The sequence below is a fragment of the Bombus vancouverensis genome, chromosome 7 (genome assembly GCF_051014615.1).
Source record: "Bombus vancouverensis nearcticus chromosome 7, iyBomVanc1_principal, whole genome shotgun sequence".
Classification (NCBI taxonomy): domain Eukaryota; kingdom Metazoa; phylum Arthropoda; class Insecta; order Hymenoptera; family Apidae; genus Bombus; species Bombus vancouverensis.
In genome coordinates this window covers 6013901-6031264 of record NC_134917.1, presented here as the reverse complement: position 1 = coordinate 6031264, position 17364 = coordinate 6013901, and the positions used below count along the sequence as shown (strand labels likewise).

At 33.6% G+C, this 17364-nt stretch overlaps 1 protein-coding gene across 10 annotated transcripts in view; it reads left to right on the top strand.

Annotated features, from left to right (window-relative positions):
* The window catches only part of LOC117164247 (rho guanine nucleotide exchange factor 17), a 71500-nt gene extending 54225 nt beyond the window's left edge, over positions 1-17275 (top strand). For 2 of the 10 annotated variants that reach the window (XM_033347182.2, XM_076620295.1), the window contains exons 10-25: positions 614-691; positions 1674-1778; positions 2131-2247; positions 2883-3169; positions 4334-4471; positions 4939-5033; positions 5146-5368; positions 6356-6447; positions 7221-7488; positions 8400-8507; positions 9306-9545; positions 9741-9808; positions 10046-10372; positions 11561-11731; positions 12638-12921; positions 13381-17275. In XM_033347182.2, the coding sequence (XP_033203073.1) occupies positions 614-691; positions 1674-1778; positions 2131-2247; positions 2883-3169; positions 4334-4471; positions 4939-5033; positions 5146-5368; positions 6356-6447; positions 7221-7488; positions 8400-8507; positions 9306-9545; positions 9741-9808; positions 10046-10372; positions 11561-11731; positions 12638-12900 (2580 nt within the window). In that variant the 3' untranslated portion in view covers positions 12901-12921; positions 13381-17275. Of the gene's footprint in view, positions 1-613; positions 692-1673; positions 1779-2130; positions 2248-2882; positions 3170-4333; positions 4472-4938; positions 5034-5145; positions 5369-6355; positions 6448-7220; positions 7489-8399; positions 8508-9305; positions 9546-9740; positions 9809-10045; positions 10373-11560; positions 11732-11793; positions 12041-12637; positions 12922-13380 lie in introns of those variants that run through there. The other 8 variants (XM_076620298.1, XM_076620296.1, XM_033347187.2 and 5 more) reach the window with 8 other exon arrangements.
* The last annotated feature ends 89 nt before the right edge of the window (positions 17276-17364 follow it).

Sequence of the window (17364 nt, the reverse complement as noted above, 5' to 3'; positions counted from 1 at the left end):
ATTCATCACATCGTTCGAGCTTCCCGATCGATTCTTCTGCTTCTTTTTGTTCTGGGTCCAGGCTGTTCCATGATTCGATGCGTCTTGATGTAACCCGACAAACGGTGCCCGTTATTTATTCACGTTCAAAATAAAAGTTTCCATTTTACTGCCACACGTTGCGTAAGTCTATGAAAGTTCGTTTCGATCTATTGAATAGAAATCGATTTTTGGATGCAAACGGATGGAACTGTTATTATTATATAGTTAATTGTCTCGTATGAAATAAAAAAGATCATATAATATTTTTTTATAATAGTCCCTTAATATTACAATATGGTATTTCTTTGATATAATTACTTTGTCCCACTTGATTGCTGAAATGTCACATTATGGGTTATGTTTGATTCGATTGACTTAAGTCTGTCACCTCATTATTGGAATTGCAATTCTGCTATGTTAATGAATATTGGCCAAAAAGAGAAAGAAAAGGAGACTGGAACTTCAATCGAAATCAATATAAAACTGCGTGCTTAAATATTTTATCGAATAAATATGTTTCAGAATTTTTAGTCAAGAAACAGATAATTATTATATTGTACATAAAATTAATTAAAATTTGATTTTGTTTTAGAAATATCTACAACCATTAAAGAGCCCCGAAAATGCAGGTTTGGTGGACGCAGCGACGGTGGACGAAATCTTCTATCAGGTAAATTACTAATTTACAGTTTAAAGTTTATACTAAAGAATAAATACGTTGTTTTCTAAAGTCATAATTAAAGCAAATCATTTGGATTTAATTCACAAAGATAAATTTTGGAATCCCATGCTGAATATCAAATCGAGAAATTTATTCATAGATTTCATAATTATTTAAATATAATATCATAATAAATAGATGTTGAGCTAATTGTATAACGCACCAGAATTTGAATATTTGAAGATGTTAATAGAACAGTAATCCTGTGCGAAAATATTATGATAAAAATTGGTAACGCAGTATTCGCACGTCCGACCATATTCGATCATATCCGATCATCCGTGTCATTCTACTTACAATAAATTCCGTGAAACTCAAAGGCTATAGAATTCGCACGAATAGAAAAAGGTGATAAAAGAAACTATACGAAATTGAAATCTGTACGCGTAAATTCCTTTAACACGGTTTACCCGATCGATGTGTGGCCACCACGACTTTCCAATTAACTTGTTAAACCGTTGGACAAGCGTGCACTTTTCAACCTTTGACTTACAATCTCCGTGACGGAAAGAACAATTGTTAATTATTTCTTAATCGATAGGACATGAACGTGAAAGGATAATACGATGCTACGGTGTAACAAAACAAATAGGATACCTTGCTATTAAACGCTAACAACGTGAATCAATACAACTACTAGCCTTGTCAAATACAACGTTGTATTCCAAATTACGAGATAATAAACGTTTATTATAGCTTTATCAAGAGGAATGAAATTACGCGTGGTGTGGTATGTTCAAACGACAGTCACGTTTTACAGCATGAAGCAGCGGACTGAAACTTCGTTATAGCTGAATATCAAGAGTTCGATAGAACCCCTACATTACTATCTTTGAAGTTTAATATTTCACGCAACTTTCCGTTTTTAATATCTTGTGTCGGAAATGTTAGGGTAAGTTGGGAAAAGAAAGTTTGTACGTTCGTGTTTCAGATTCCTTCTATTCTCAACCATCATGAAGTGTTCCTGGAGGAGTTACGTAAAAGACTGGATACTTGGGAGCTTAAGCAGACCATTGGCGATGTTTTCCTCGATGTGGTATGTTTTCTTATTAAACACATCACCATTTTGTTCAACTAAAATTTTAATTCGTTGTTATGCTTCTTCTGATTCATATTATTTTACCTACCTTCTTAAAAAGTATATATTGTATTGAGTTTCTTGGAATGTTCCTGAAAAACAATGTTTCTGAAAAAAAATTGTCAGGGAAGTTCCTGAAAAAAGAAACGAAATTTTAATCTATTCCATTCCATAAAGTTACATTCAAGTTGTTTACAATGGACACGTTTCGAAGAACCGAATGCAATGACCATTCTAATTCGATAACGCGCGTTGTATATCAGAGATTATCTTCCCACTTGTTATTCATTATTCGCTGTCTTTTCTGTAGTTCACCAAGGCAGTCGTCCTGGAAACGTACACGCTTTTCCTTGATAATTGGAAGTCCGCGAGGAAGGCGATAAAAACGACTTGCCAAGCGAAACCGGCATTCGCGCGATTCCTCGAGGTATACCAACTATCCTTTTTCATTTTCTCTGTTCCTATTAACATTTTTATTTTCTGCATTGTTAATACAGTAGCTTTACCTTCATTATATTTTCCTTCTCCTTCCCCGCATAAATTCCTTAAATTCAACGAAACGAATTACAGTCATGCAAGTTTGCGTCCGAATATTTAACCATAAAATTCTTCCACGTTCTTCTTTTTTATGTATTTGTGCAAAATGCACAAAATGCACATAGTATGCAAAAGTACGTAAAATATCCAAGAGATACCATATAGTATTGAATCGTTATAATATTTTGTGGATAAAACAAATTTTTGCTTATATTCTATCGTTTTAACTGTGTTCATAAAAGTTTGAATTTGCGCAAATATTCACGGTCTAATTATAATATTTTCCTATTCTCACACATTTCAAGTTGCCAGCTTTACACACTTCCTTCTTTTTCCCAAAATTGTAAACCTTTATGTACTCAATAAAACTAATTTAGACAGTTTGACAAGAAATATTCAACCATGAAATTCTTCAATATCCTTTATATTTTCAATATTTTTCCATACACTATATTTCTCTATTTCGTTTATACTAATCTGATAAAATTTGGTAATTGGTCAATTACCCCTTTTTCTACACGATAGGCAATGGAACGGGAGCACAAAGGAAAACTTGGGCTAGATCAGTTATTGATCAAACCGGTGCAAAAGATACCACGTTACGAGTTACTGATTCAGAGGTTGTTGAAGCACACCGATACCACGCATCCGGATTTCGAGTTGCTCCAAGCTGCTCAGAAGGAAGTGCACGAATTGGTCGTAAAGATCAATTGCACGGAAAGGGAGTCTCTCGAGTGGGAGCAACAGCAAAGTACATTGAGGGAGGTTCAGGCGCTCGTCGAAGGACTCGCTGGTATCGTGACAAACGACAGGTGAACTTACTTTCTTTTATGATCTACGTTTATTTATGATCAGACACATTTTGGGGGAAAATTGAGTGAACCAGAGACAAATTGTTTGATAAATTTGTTAATATTGAGGAGGCTGCCATCCTAAAATTTTCTTTCAGAGGGTTTAATCTGTGCTGTAATACCAACTTCTGCATGATGTTTGGTTCTTTAACAAATACGACTTATAATTACCAAACGAAGTATAGATAATTCCTTGTAACACAGACTGAGATATTGATTGATAGTAAGAAGAATGTCAAATATGAACAATTAAATGAATGAATAAAATAACTGTATCATTTTTTTATGTTAGCATATATATGTATTTGAAATATAGAAATTTTTCATAGAAATGTAAAATATAATGAGCATATGCAGATACAATAGAGGCAGATATATACTGTTATTATATAACAGCTACTCTTTGTCGACAAGTTTTATATTTAGAAATATTTATAAAATGATTTTGTACGTGCCAGATCAACCACGATCTCCACGCAATTAAAAGGAACATATTTTATACAAGAGATAATAGTCAATATTCCGAGGGCAAGAAAGCTTCAGAAATATAAAAAAGAAAATATGAAAAGTAGGAAATCAATTAAATATTACGCCTTATTAATAATGTTAGAAATATTGCTTTATTTTCATGGATTTTTCTCTACGAAAATTAATTTTCTACAATTTGTAGAATATGCATACGATTTCAATTTAAAATATCACAATTGAGTATTATGACCTTTTAAAAATTATCTAAAAATATTCGAATCGTTTCTAAATAAAATATGAAACATATTTTTACGTTTAATATCATAATAGTCAAAGCAACGGTTGAAAAACGGTTGAATGTTTTAAGAACGTTTTCAAAACGTTTTTATACTTAATTTAGATATCATTTATGAACTCGTATTTTTACATGATCCGTGAGAAAATAAGGGGGAAAAAGATTGAAAGAAGTTTAACGCACAATAGAGCTTTCATCGAATAGCTGCGCGTAAAACGTTGCACTCGCTTCAGCATTTCATGAACTATTCAAGCTTTAAACGCGTACACCGTATCGATTACCAATAGCGATGCGTGTTGCGATAGAAATTGCTATGAAAACAAAAAAATTCATCTGAATTGATGCGTCTATTTTTGTCGTAGAGCTTTCGTACGCCACGATCTTGTCACCATAGCCTCGAACCAAGGAACCAGAAAGGAACGTGCCCTATTTTTGTTTTCCGATTTGCTTGTTATCACTAGTATCAAGAGGAGAAGCGGGACAATCAGAAAACCATCGACGTGAGTGTGTAATTGATTTGTTCAAATTGTTTAGAAAAATCTAATACTTATATTGTTTCGATTACTATGTTTAAATTCTATGTTTATTCTGTATCACTCTATTAATTCATAATTTATGATATACTTATTAATATTATAATTGATAATATTATAGCAAAAATAGTAGAGAAATGTCACATGTTTCTTTTACATAATATGTATATTGTGAACGTTATGTACATTTATATTTTTATGAACAGAACTGAAACAGAAGATTTTTCCATCTACTAAATATTATGATTATTTTATGTTAGACATTTTATATATTTTTTTATATATTCTGTACATTTTTGTTGTGTTTTCTATTTTCATGTTAGTTGTCAGATATCTTTTATTATAAATATACAATGTACACGGTTGTTTCTTATATAAATTAAATTTTTTCTAATATTTTATCATTTTCTACATATGCATTCGTTTTCTGTCAGAAGTTCCTGTCCAAATAGTCTGGTTGGCCTATTGGAAGCAAATAAGTACAAAATGTTAATGAGAATACCTCTGGACGACCTAGAAGTTATGAAAGGTAAACAAAAAGAAACTGCTAAATTCTTTAATACTATAATATTAAAAAATGCTACAAAAAAAAAAGAAATAAAATAATTCCATGGTTAGAAATTACATTTTATTTCCATTAGCCAAAGATGAAAACCTGAGGCGGATGGCTCGTGAGGTAGACCATCTTCGAGAAGACTGTGCAACGTTGACTCAGCTTCAGGAACTCGCAGCTACATTGCATGGTGCGAAGCAACAATTAGAGGATCTTATCAAGGATATGTTGGGTCAGGCACAACGTCAATTAGCTGAAAGGAACGCAGCGCATTCGCAGTTGGCTTGTCTGGAATTAACGCTTAACACTCAGTAAGTAACACGTCTTTCACATGTCATATCATTACATCCTACGTTAAGCGTTTTAGAATACCTAGTATTAAAATGTCAAGAAAAATTTAATAAACACATTCACATTTTATCATTGACGTTTGAATCGCTTTTATTAGATGTTACTTCACTTTGATCACCACAAAATTTATTCTACTCTATCACATATAAAAAGCTCCTTCATTGAACCAATCCCATAATTTACGATAGTTAGATCTTATACAATTAAACATACACAATCTTTTGGAACCTTTTTATTTTGTATCATTTATATTTTTTTGTATACATTAATGTTAGTGGTAGAGAAAAATGATTTATACGAAACCTTTGATTGTTGATTTAGCTATGTTCTTCACTGTATATTATGAACACTAGTATTACGGACGACTAAAGTTTAAAATTTGCTCCAAACAAATTCAAATGAAAGGTATATGAAAAAGCACGTAATGCAAGCGAAGGAAGACTACCGAAATATTCGATAAAAATTCAATAATTATATTTTACTATTAATACGTAAATCATTGTATTAAAGTTTCATTAGTCTGATCATCTCCGACTTGACTGTAACCCACAATACGAAAAGATTTTTCATAATCCATGAATTCTTCCTAATTTACGATAGTTCCTATTGAACGAGTCCCGTTTTCCCATTTCACTGCGTCATTTTCCTCGCGAAGTTCGAGCTCGTATCTTCGCTTGCAAATGTGATTTACCTAACATTTCTAACAAACAACGTCGCGAATGAAAGGACAACGAAGGAATGTTTCATTCGAAGCTGCATGGTGACAGTTTATCGAATGACGACATTCCATCCATTAGCGGTTCACAAAGCGGTATAGCCTCACAATAAGAGTATTTTTGCGCCTTATTCGCCTCACGTTTCTAATCCACGTGCATCGAATCATGCCCAATAAACAACGTGACATCAAGTGGCTCGTATGACACTAGTCTCAAGTATTATATTTGCAGGGCTGGAATCGAGAACATTTCCGTAATGTTCACAAAGCCGGACAAAAGGGCCAGCTGGGAAGAGAGCTTCAACGAGGCTAAACAGAAGTTAGGTGAGTTGTCCCGCGACTATAGTGGAATTCACGAGGTTTACTTAGTTAGAGACATTGAAAGACAACACTTGCTACGCTAGTTAACTCTCAATTAGTGTCATAAGGACCAGGTCGCTATTGTATAAGTAATAAATAAAGAATTAATTAGTAAAGAATTTGGTTGACAGCTGCTCTTGCGTTGTAGGGATTTCAAAAACATTAAGAAGAAAATAAGGGGGAGGGGGAGATTAAAAGAAGTTGAAGACACAGTAAAGCCTCCATTAAATAACTGTAAGACGTGTGAAAGAAAGTGTATCATATCTCCCAGCAATGTGACCCGCATCACACTAATTGAGGATAATCTATTGTAGGGTTTTCTTTTCTCATAGTTCAGACAGTTAGGATTGATGTGTGAGTGATACGTATTTGGTCTCGGTCACTTTAGTTTTAATATATCACGTCTCAGTCTTTTTCTTCTCAATGTTTACAAACTGCGGACATCGAATTAGAACCACTCATATTCCACTTTCTATTCTATTCAATTTCCACTTCTTTTTACTTTTCTTCTTAGATTAATATTGAACATTTGAAAAATAGATGAATTACGTTCATAAGTGTATTGCAAAGAAATGACATTGTATTTAAGTAGATAAGTAGGTAAATAGGTAGTGAATTTAGAATAATAACACAAAAATAAATAAATATCTTTGGACAATCAAAACTCGTGAAACCCACCATAGTCCATTCCAGAACGCATACATTTCTGATCAGTGTCGATGTGTCTCGACTTACAGCATTGTCCGCTGATAGGAGACCCTGCCCAGAATTTGTGGGACCTCTGCCAATTCGAAAGACTCGGGCTGGCTTGCAGTTCACCTGTGCTGCGCCTACATTGGCCAATGGACAGGGTTCCAGGGACGTTTGGGTGTGCAACAGCGATGGTTACGTGGGTCAAGTCTGCGTGTTGAGTCTCACCCCGGAACCACCACAAGTGACATCTTGTAACGGAGTCTGCAACGCAAGAATCCTATGTGTCGCGGGAATTCCAGCGTGCACTCAAAGGTGAGATTCTCTGAGATTCTTTGTTCGCGAAGGCTGGGGGTGTGAGTTGGGGCTTTCACTATTTGAATTCTTGCGGTTTCTGTTGCTCGAAGCTTCTGGGTGTGAGCTGGTTGTGGGACTTCTGGGAACATGTTTTGTCTGTATATTGTGTTTAAATCCAATTAATCGATGGAATATTGTATTCCAACTCCAGGATTGCATTTGTGGAGTGAATTTATTATATGGTGTTAGGTTGTTTCATAAATTCTGTTGTCTTCTTATTATTGGTTTTAAATGTCTACTTTTTAAATTAGCATTTAACTTTTAATGTTTATTTTCTATTATGAATAGAAAGATGTATGTGTCGCATACTATTTCTATCTGCAAATTTCAAGAAGATTGACAGGGCGGTGAAAGGATGGCAAACGAAAGGCCAAGTTAAGAGTTGAAAAGTTCGCTTCAAAGTTGATTTTCGTAGTCCTGAAAAGGAAATCTTGACAAAATTCTAAATCGCAGATATTTTATAATTTAGGAATAGGAAAGTTCATTTCTAAATGGGAACGGTTGATAAGAAACAAAGAAAAATATACTAATGATTGAATTCATAATTCTTCTCTATAATTCCATATCAAAATTGGCTAAAAAACGACAAAAGCTATGAAATGACCTAATATTCTCATACCAAAAGTGGTGTCAATGTTTGTCAAATATTATTAATATCTTATCATCAGCTTAATATATCTATCCAACGAAATGTGACGATGTCTGAAAGTTTCAAGCAACATGGAAAGTACATATTTAATTCAGAGAGGTCCTTGAAAAAAGAAAAAGAAAACGGTTAAAATGATAAGGAATTTTAAAGGAATAATTTTTTTTGTAATACTTTGTAGGCTAGTAGAAAGGGACCTTATTTTATTTGTATTATATTTTAGATCGAATTCGTGCGTGACTAACAACATTTCATTCGCGAACAGTAAGAGCGGCATAAGCATCTCGGTCCAGGATGTCGATGCCAGTGGCGGGAACATACAGTTAGATAGGTAATACTCTTGACTGAAAATTTGAATCGGAACGAAGTAGTGTTGTATAACGAGGAGTCAACTCGTAAAAGCGAATAATAACTACAATTTACTAAAATTACATACAATCGAGATTATATTATGAAATTCATCTATATGTATGTCAAGAATAAAAATTCTAACCAGGAATTCCGTCACTTCTTACATTTCCATCATGATTTTGAAAATGATATTAATTATCGGTTGATTTCTTGTTATAGAATATTTTACGATATATTATGAAATCTTTTATATCATTTTACATATGTTAAACATTCATTATGATATGATCATATATCTATTTTAAAATAGTACTAAAAGTAGGCTCCTTTTGATGCTATTAAAAATATATTGATAAAAGAATAAGCAATTTTCACATACATTATCCACACTTCGAAAATTTGTTAGATAATTATTCCGCATTGTAATAAAATATTCTTAATTAATTATTAATATATAAAATCAGTTATTTATAATATTAGATATAATTAAAAAATATACTTTAAGTATTATAATTTTAATATAATAAATGTTATTATAATAAAATTTCATATTATTTTACGTTATAATAGAAAGTTTCCTTTATAATATATGTATATTATGCAATTTCTCGCTATAGGTACATATCTTTTTTAAAATCATTTCTGTAAAATTAATATTTTTTTCCTGCATCGATTTAACAACATACGACAGGAGCTTATTTTTAGAGAAACTTTTAGTACATTATTCTATATCATTAGTAGTATGCTTCGTCATTAATCTAAGAAAGCTGTTTTGCAGTAGCTCGAGCTCCGACGACTCGGACTCGGACGACATTCCATGTGCAGATACGGGTAGCCTGGCTTTGAGCAGCGACGTTCCGAGTATTGATAATGTTACAACGGAAGAAGACGTTAACCAACCAACGATGTGGCTGGGAACCGAAGATGGATGCATACATGTATACAATTGTAACGACAATATCAGGATAAAAAAGAACAAAGTGAAAATACAGCACAATAGCAGTGTGCATTGCATCATGTAAGATTTTTCAAGTTTCCTTTATTGATCCTAATTATATTTATCAAACAATCAATTTCTAATAATTACTTTTTTACAAAAATTTATAAATTTTTTAGAAAAATTACAAAAATGTTTAGATTATTATTATTTTCTTCGGCCTAGATATATTTGTTTCCTTTTCTTCTACAATCTTAATAATATTTAATATTTCAGATATTTGGATAATAAAGTGTTCGTGTCACTTGCTAATGGAGACATCACTGTCTATTCTCGAGATCACAGTAAGTTCTATATCTCTATTATAATATATATTTTTCTAAATTAAATTCATAAAAAAATATAAACTTTGTACTAATTGAACAATAAACTCAATAAAACATTGAATCACATAACAAACAACGATTTAAAATAAATTATGCGATTTCTTCAAATTTTTAAGCGTTCTGTAAAAAAATCTTTAGCGTTTATAACACCCTTGTAAGTCAAACATTCTCAATATAAATATCGTTTAATTATAGTGGGTGGTTGGAATACACCCGACCCAACGACAGTATCGGTAGGCACAGTGGCTTCTCCAGTTACGAAAATGCTTCCGGTATCCGGGAAACTTTGGTGCGGGTGCCACAATTCCGTAAAAATCCTCAACACCCACTCGCTAGATATAGAACACACTTTCGCCGTTAGCAACGACACATCCCTGTCGGTTTCGTGCATGGCAAGTTCCGGTGGGCTAGGAGTCTGGATTTCTTTGCACAATAGCGCCGTGCTGCGATTGTTCCACTCTGGTAGCTATGAATGCTTGACGGACATCAATATAGCACCAGCCGTCACCAAAATGCTTACTAGTAAGTTTCTACGTATCTTAATCTTTTAGATGAACAAGATACCTGTGATAGCTTATTATCCTTATGTTAGACATATTTTTAGTCCTTCGTAATTTTACGATGATCCGTACGCGACATATGTTTCGTTTCATTTCTTTCATCTCTAAGATAGAAAACAGTCTTTTTCATTGAAATGTCGTTCAATCAAAATATTTTTATCGACATAGATGCAATATTGATTACGAAAATCTGAAAATATATCCAAATTATGAACTATCTTTGAAAGTAACTTATTAAATTTCAATTAATTGGAATAAAATGTGGTTTCTACCACAAAGAGAAGTTAAAGAAACCTAATTCTAAAATATTATCCCCACGTTAGTTTTAGATTTATGTTGAAACTGACTTTAAAATATAGAAGTTGAATTTACGCGAGGATCGTAAAAAGACCTACACCTGAGAGTCTGTAACCGAAGATAAAATAGAAAATCTTACCTGGATGCGAGAAGTCGTTAAACGTAGGAACACCAGATTCCTTTCAGCATTTCAAAGTCATTTCACAAGTAGATTAACGGTTGTTCTTCACGAATTGGACCGAGAAGTTCTCGTCTTGGCCGCGTATTTGTGACTCTGTTCGTGTTTAGACAAAATACATAATCAAAATAAAACGTAAAACAAACAATATTGAACATGCATTATTAACACTAATACCACCGACGATAATACATATAAAATACAATACTTATACGAAAAAATTAAAGACAAGAACAACAATTACATATCTGTACAAAATTAGAAGTAATAAGTACTAAATACTGTATTCAATTTCTTGTGAATTTACTTTTTTAATTTAATTTTTAACTTACTTTTACTTTTTGAAACCTATGAAGCACGCAATGGCATCAAATTTTTGGTCGATAGTCTACTTTGCCAAAAATCATAGAATACCCCTAAACGTATAATGAGCTAAATCTATTAAATTTCTATGAAGTTATTAATTGGTCATTCTAGCTATATTTTGCAATTATTATTAACACCAAACTTTGCAATTTTCATTAATAAATCTTTCTTCAGTCTTATACATTGGAAGTTTTCCAAATAAATTTCATATCAAAAACTTTAATTCAAGTAAACCTTACATAACCAGATATATTTTCTCGATTTTATTATATGGTATTTATTTTAACGGAAGCTTTAAACTTGCTGCAGGTTGCGATGACATAATACGACAGCACAAGGCCGCCTGTCTCAGGGTTACCGCACTTTTGGCTTGCAACGAGTTGCTTTGGATCGGCACGAGTGCCGGTGTACTATTGACCGTGCCAATTCCCCATATAAAGCCATCCACGCAGAGGATGTCCCAACCACCGATCGTGATTGGTACGTATTGACGTCACGTTCGATCGTTTATAATCGTAGCTTATTGCTTTCGATATAATTAGAAGCTGGCCACCGAGTTTACTCGTGACTTTTCAACGAAGTGTTTGCTTCGACACCGGCCAGATACAGGCTCGATCAATCATTTAGGAATTTTTGGATTTCCCTGTGTATCTAAGTAAACTGTCTACTAATAAATCTTGGGAAACGGAGCCTTTCACGTGACGCTACAAGCTTTCAATCTCTGCTACAATTTAATGGATATACGCAATATTCAGTCGTAGGAAAACTGGTGTATCTAATACATCAAAGAAAAGGTATTTTGGTCTTTGAATGTTGCAAAATTTTGTTAATATGTATGTTGATGAATAAAATGTTTTATTCAACGTTTTCTGAATCTGATTTAAATATGGCGATTGTATCGTTCTTCTATCGCCCTTGTACTGGTCATTAATATTTCAATTTCGTAGAATTATTTAGAATCAGCGCCTTAATTAGATTAACACGATGAAATATTTATATTCCACTTCGCTACATTAATTACTAGGTCGTTGCATGTGAAGTAATCTGAACGTACTTGGAATCATTGCACCAGAACATGTATTACTTTGCAAATTTCGTCTTATGACTTGTAAAATTTCATTAATGATATTAGCTTAATTGTGCACAAGGGCCCAGAAAGTATGAATAACAAAAAGTTGTCATCTCTTAGAAATAGAATTGCAGTATATATATATAATAAGACAAAAATAAGTAAGAAATGTGGTAACCCGCTATAATGTTTCGAAATTAAAGCTTGGAGCTAGCAGTAGATTACATTTTTAGTGAATAACATTGTTGTAAATAATATCGTCGAGCTTCGCGTCAAAAAATATTTAGAAAATAAAACTGTTTTGTTATATTTTTCAGGTGTTCCTCATGGACATACCGGACACGTGCGTTTCCTCACATGCGTCGAAACGACTACATTGTCGAAGCCGGATCCGCGTCCAAAAGTGAACAGATACTCTCTGAAATCTAGCAAAACTCAACAGAACAACATCAATCGCGGGAAACTCTTGGTGATATCAGGCGGAGATGGTTACGAGAATTTCAGAGGTGCACAGGCATCCGCCGAGCTGCAGGCTGGTCGCGAAGATTCGACCAACCATCTGCTGCTTTGGAAGGTGTGATCTGATCTGGCACAGCCCTCGGTGAGTTCGATTCGAAGCACTTGAATTAATATTTATTATTATATTTGATAATACATATGAACTATTAACAATTCGAATTGATCGGCTCTATCTTTGGACATTTCTTGACTTTTCATTTGAAGTAAAATCTACTGAATTCACAAGTTATTTTTAGGTTGTAACATATGAAATGTACAATTTTTGAAGACTCATATTTCACTAAATTCTACAATTTATGCATTTTTGCATGTAAATATCAAGAAATTAAAATCATATAAAGAAAAAATTTTAAAAGGATGTGTGATGGTACATCTGCAAAGATAAAATTATTTAGAAGATAGATACAAAAAATATGTTACAATCAAATAAGAATGTTAAAGAAGAGTTCTTAATCGTGTTCCAATCACCTTGAACTCAATTCCAAAAAATCGCATTAAAACTCGTACACATTTAAATTTGAAAAATGCGTAAATTTTGCAGGTAAGGGCCACAATTCACTCACGTTGGCATGACATGCCGTGGGAATCATTGTTGCGTGTGCAATCCACACGCGGTCGGGTCCGTCATTGTCCGATCGTGACTGTTCAGGACTTGTTCGCCCGACGATTTTTCAGAGAACGCGGAAGAGTTCTCTGGCTCGTTTTGGCCGAATGGATAAAAAGCAGGATAAAGGAGGTCCGTTATTTTCAAGGTGCCAAGAAGCACGCGTTCAAAACTGCTATGGAACCGGACTAGAGAGCTTTCTCTAAATCTTTTGTTAATACCGATCGAGAGAGTCAGATCGTTACAGTAATATATTCGAACCTTCCTGGCTCGTTTCGAAATAGAACTACTGAAAAGGTTCACTGAAATCAGATTCAAAACGACAGAGATATGTTCACACGTGTTTGAGACACTATAAAAAAAACAATCACGTTCGATTGAACCTATAAATAATTATTAAAATATATATCATTCTGATCTGGCTGTTTTGAATATTATTTGATTTCAGTAAATCGATTCCATGAAAGTTTGTACTTTTGCACTGGATCTGAATGAAACGTTGGTTTCTCGATGTTCGATCTCGCGGCATTAATTCTTCGTGTGATCGCAATTTAAATGTCGTTGTACTTCGATATTCGGTAAAGGAGGGTATAGGTAAACGATCGTACACGCGAGCTTTAAGCAAATCGATGTAATTACGCGTGTACTATGCTCGTTGTGTTAAATATAATATATACACGTTGAATTTAACACTAGAACGCAATGGATTACGATACCTGGAAGAGCGTTGAATCGAGCTTAACACAACACCGTGACACTGGCCTAAAAATATCTTTAAAACGTTAAAAGGGAACTAATCGAGTTAGAGTGCCAAAACGAATTTATCATTGTCCATCGATCGACGCCGCGCGCTCGAGAACTGACGTATAACATCGTTGTTCGTTTTATTAATAATTCAACTGATCGCAGCAGAATGTGTTCGCGTTTAATCGCTAATGGGATTCTAGCGAATTCTGAGACTGGATAAATAATGAAGAACTCGGGCGCAAATAAATTTCTTTCGGATTTGAAATTCTTGCGAATAGTAATGTCATTGTAAGTGCAAATCGAGAGAATTATACTTTAGTTGATCTCTAGTAAAGAGAAATGGAAAATAAATAAAATCTCAATCGTTGAACTTTTGACATTAGATTCTGACTTTTCGTCTTCCTAATATTTTCTTTATTTGGAAGAAAATAAAAGTGTTATTGTAGGTGGAAAAATCATTTTGTTGGAAATGTAAGAAAAATTGTGGGATTCATAAAGAAATGTATATTGGAATAAAGAAGGTTCCTCAAAGCTTCGTCGCGATAATTATTATATATTGGCGTAAAATTATTCTGTTGTTGTTATGTCCGTGTTAATGGTACAAAAATTCGAGTGGCCAATTCGTATAGTTTCCCCTGTTCAGGGTACTTCTGGATAGACCTTAAGCTCTTTATACATCTCCCGCGCGTTTTATTCGCTTCAACTTTGAGCGACTCGTCTGACTTTTTTACAACTTCGCGTATATATCGACCGTACATAATTAACATACAGCGTATTTGACAATAATTAATTGATATCAATCCTTCAGATAGTCTTACTCAAGATCACAATGCAAATCATTTTTTGGTCTTCAATTGTACGATCAATTTTCGCGCACTTCGCCCTTCTGATTTTAGGAATTAACATTTTATTTTTGCGCGAATGTTCGCACGTTGATTAGTTTCATCGATACCGAAGTCGTAACTATAAAATCCTCGCCTTTATCGCAATGATTCGTTTTTAATCAGGACCGAGGACATTTTACAGCTTCGGATGTCTCTTTCAAAATACTCGATAGAATGTTATCTAACCTTCCTTGAATTCATTTTACGAATTTTAGATTTCTCGCGGAGCCAAGGTGAGATATTCAGAGTATTATTATACTTTTATGACGGCGTTTGGTCATAGCAGAAAATTAAAAAAAAAAAAATAAAAATTGTTATCCTTCGATTATGAAAATTAAAAGAAATTGTATGAATGCGTTGTCTAATTATATCTATAACATATGCAAAAAAGAGACAAAAATTATATTTAAAAAAAGTAAAAGATTATTGGAGTGAATGTTTCTGAGAGCTGTATCATTTTGATGGAAGAGCCGGCGATGCTTCAAAATGCTTCAAGACTGAGTCGCATAATTTTAAAGAACACAATATAATGAATCATGTTAACCCTACACATAACCATTATATTCAATCAATGATATTGATACGACATTTCGCAGGAAGCATTAGAGCCTTGATTTTCGATCTCCCACAACCGGCTCGAACCGAAAAACAATTACAAGATTCGCTCTACTATCATAGAAATAGAGACATCTTTTTGATGTGTATATAATTATCGACATACCTGTATGTGTGATAAATTGTTGTTCGCAAGCCTATCGCTCGAAAGCAAGGCATAGATGTTAGAATTGATATAACGAGGTCGTAAATTAAAATATTAATCAAACATATAGCGGTATGCATCTTATAAAAATGTCCTGAATCTCAGACTATAAAAGTTACTTTTATATTGATATCTAAAATATTTATATGAAATGTGTGCACTATATGCAAAACAGCAAATTATATATTTTTACAACCTGTTTTCTAGATTGTATTCTGTACAAAATTTTTTTAATTGTTTAGCTGATCAATTATATGAAACTTGATTGGTGATCAACGGTAATATGGTCAATATATTATATATTATATATACTCTTTGTACTACAAGACACACGACAGTCTCATGCGTCACTTGAACCTTTGCATAGCATAATTATAATGCTGGTGAAACGTCGAAACATAATTCCTTCTAGATAAACTCGAAATAATCCCGATAACATAGAATTGAAGCCATAAAAGCCGAATTCTTGAAATTCTCAAAATCTCCTAAAACTTTTTCTATCATATTAGAAAAAATGAAGAAATTCTAATCCGATGGTCTTGAACCAGATATCGAACGCCTTGTTCTTTCTTATGTTCCTTAAATTTCATTTCTTTTAGTTCTCAGAACGTACATATCAATAGCTGTCCAATTTTATGACCTTATTATATCTCTTCCACCAACTATGCAATCTGTTGCTAATAAAAATTGTTGACCGCGTACGGGCTTATATTTTGTTTATCGGTGTGATTTCTATTATCGTAGCCGAAACGTATATACATGTTTGCATGCGATTGAGCTCGATTGTGTGAGAAGGCTAGAACAAAAGAAGTGAAAAAGAAAGACGAGAGAATCGTGAATATTTGCCTTGGACTTTGCGCCCTTTCGCGAATTGAAAAGTATCGATCTTTTCGCGAGACAACGCGTGCAATCATATCGTTCTAACTGTCGTTGACGCGTGTGCCTGTGATGGATGGTGAACTAGAATCGTATGGGGTGTGATGGTCAGAGATGCAACTGCGTGTACTGGAAGCGTAGACGATCTTTTGTTAGTCAACGTGTTGTTAGTCAACAAGGAATATTTACAAATTCTATGAAATTTCGTTACGATCGTCTCTGTGTATTTTTGTTTATCTCGTAGCGAACATGAACGTAGCGATCGAACGAACGTAGATAGATCTTTGATCGACGCGTAAAACGTGGGAGACGAGCGTGGAATTAAAAAGTCAAGTTATTATTTATTGTAGCTACTTAAGGTACGTGAAAGTACGCCAGACGTATCGCGATTGATACTGTGTACGAATGCAACTGTGGTATATTTCTAGTGTGCAATAAAAAAAAAGGAAGAAAGATGTCATGTATTCAGCAACGATCGCGTCCCGTAAGTTATTGATTAATGTTGTTAAGTGTCTAGAAGCAAGAGATACGTAATTGCGTATAAAATATATTTGTATTATATGTATTCCTTCCTTTCCACTCGTTTCGTTATTTCGTTGTCTCCTACACGCACATTGCTGATTATCACTTGTTTGAAATTATACTTTTTTATTT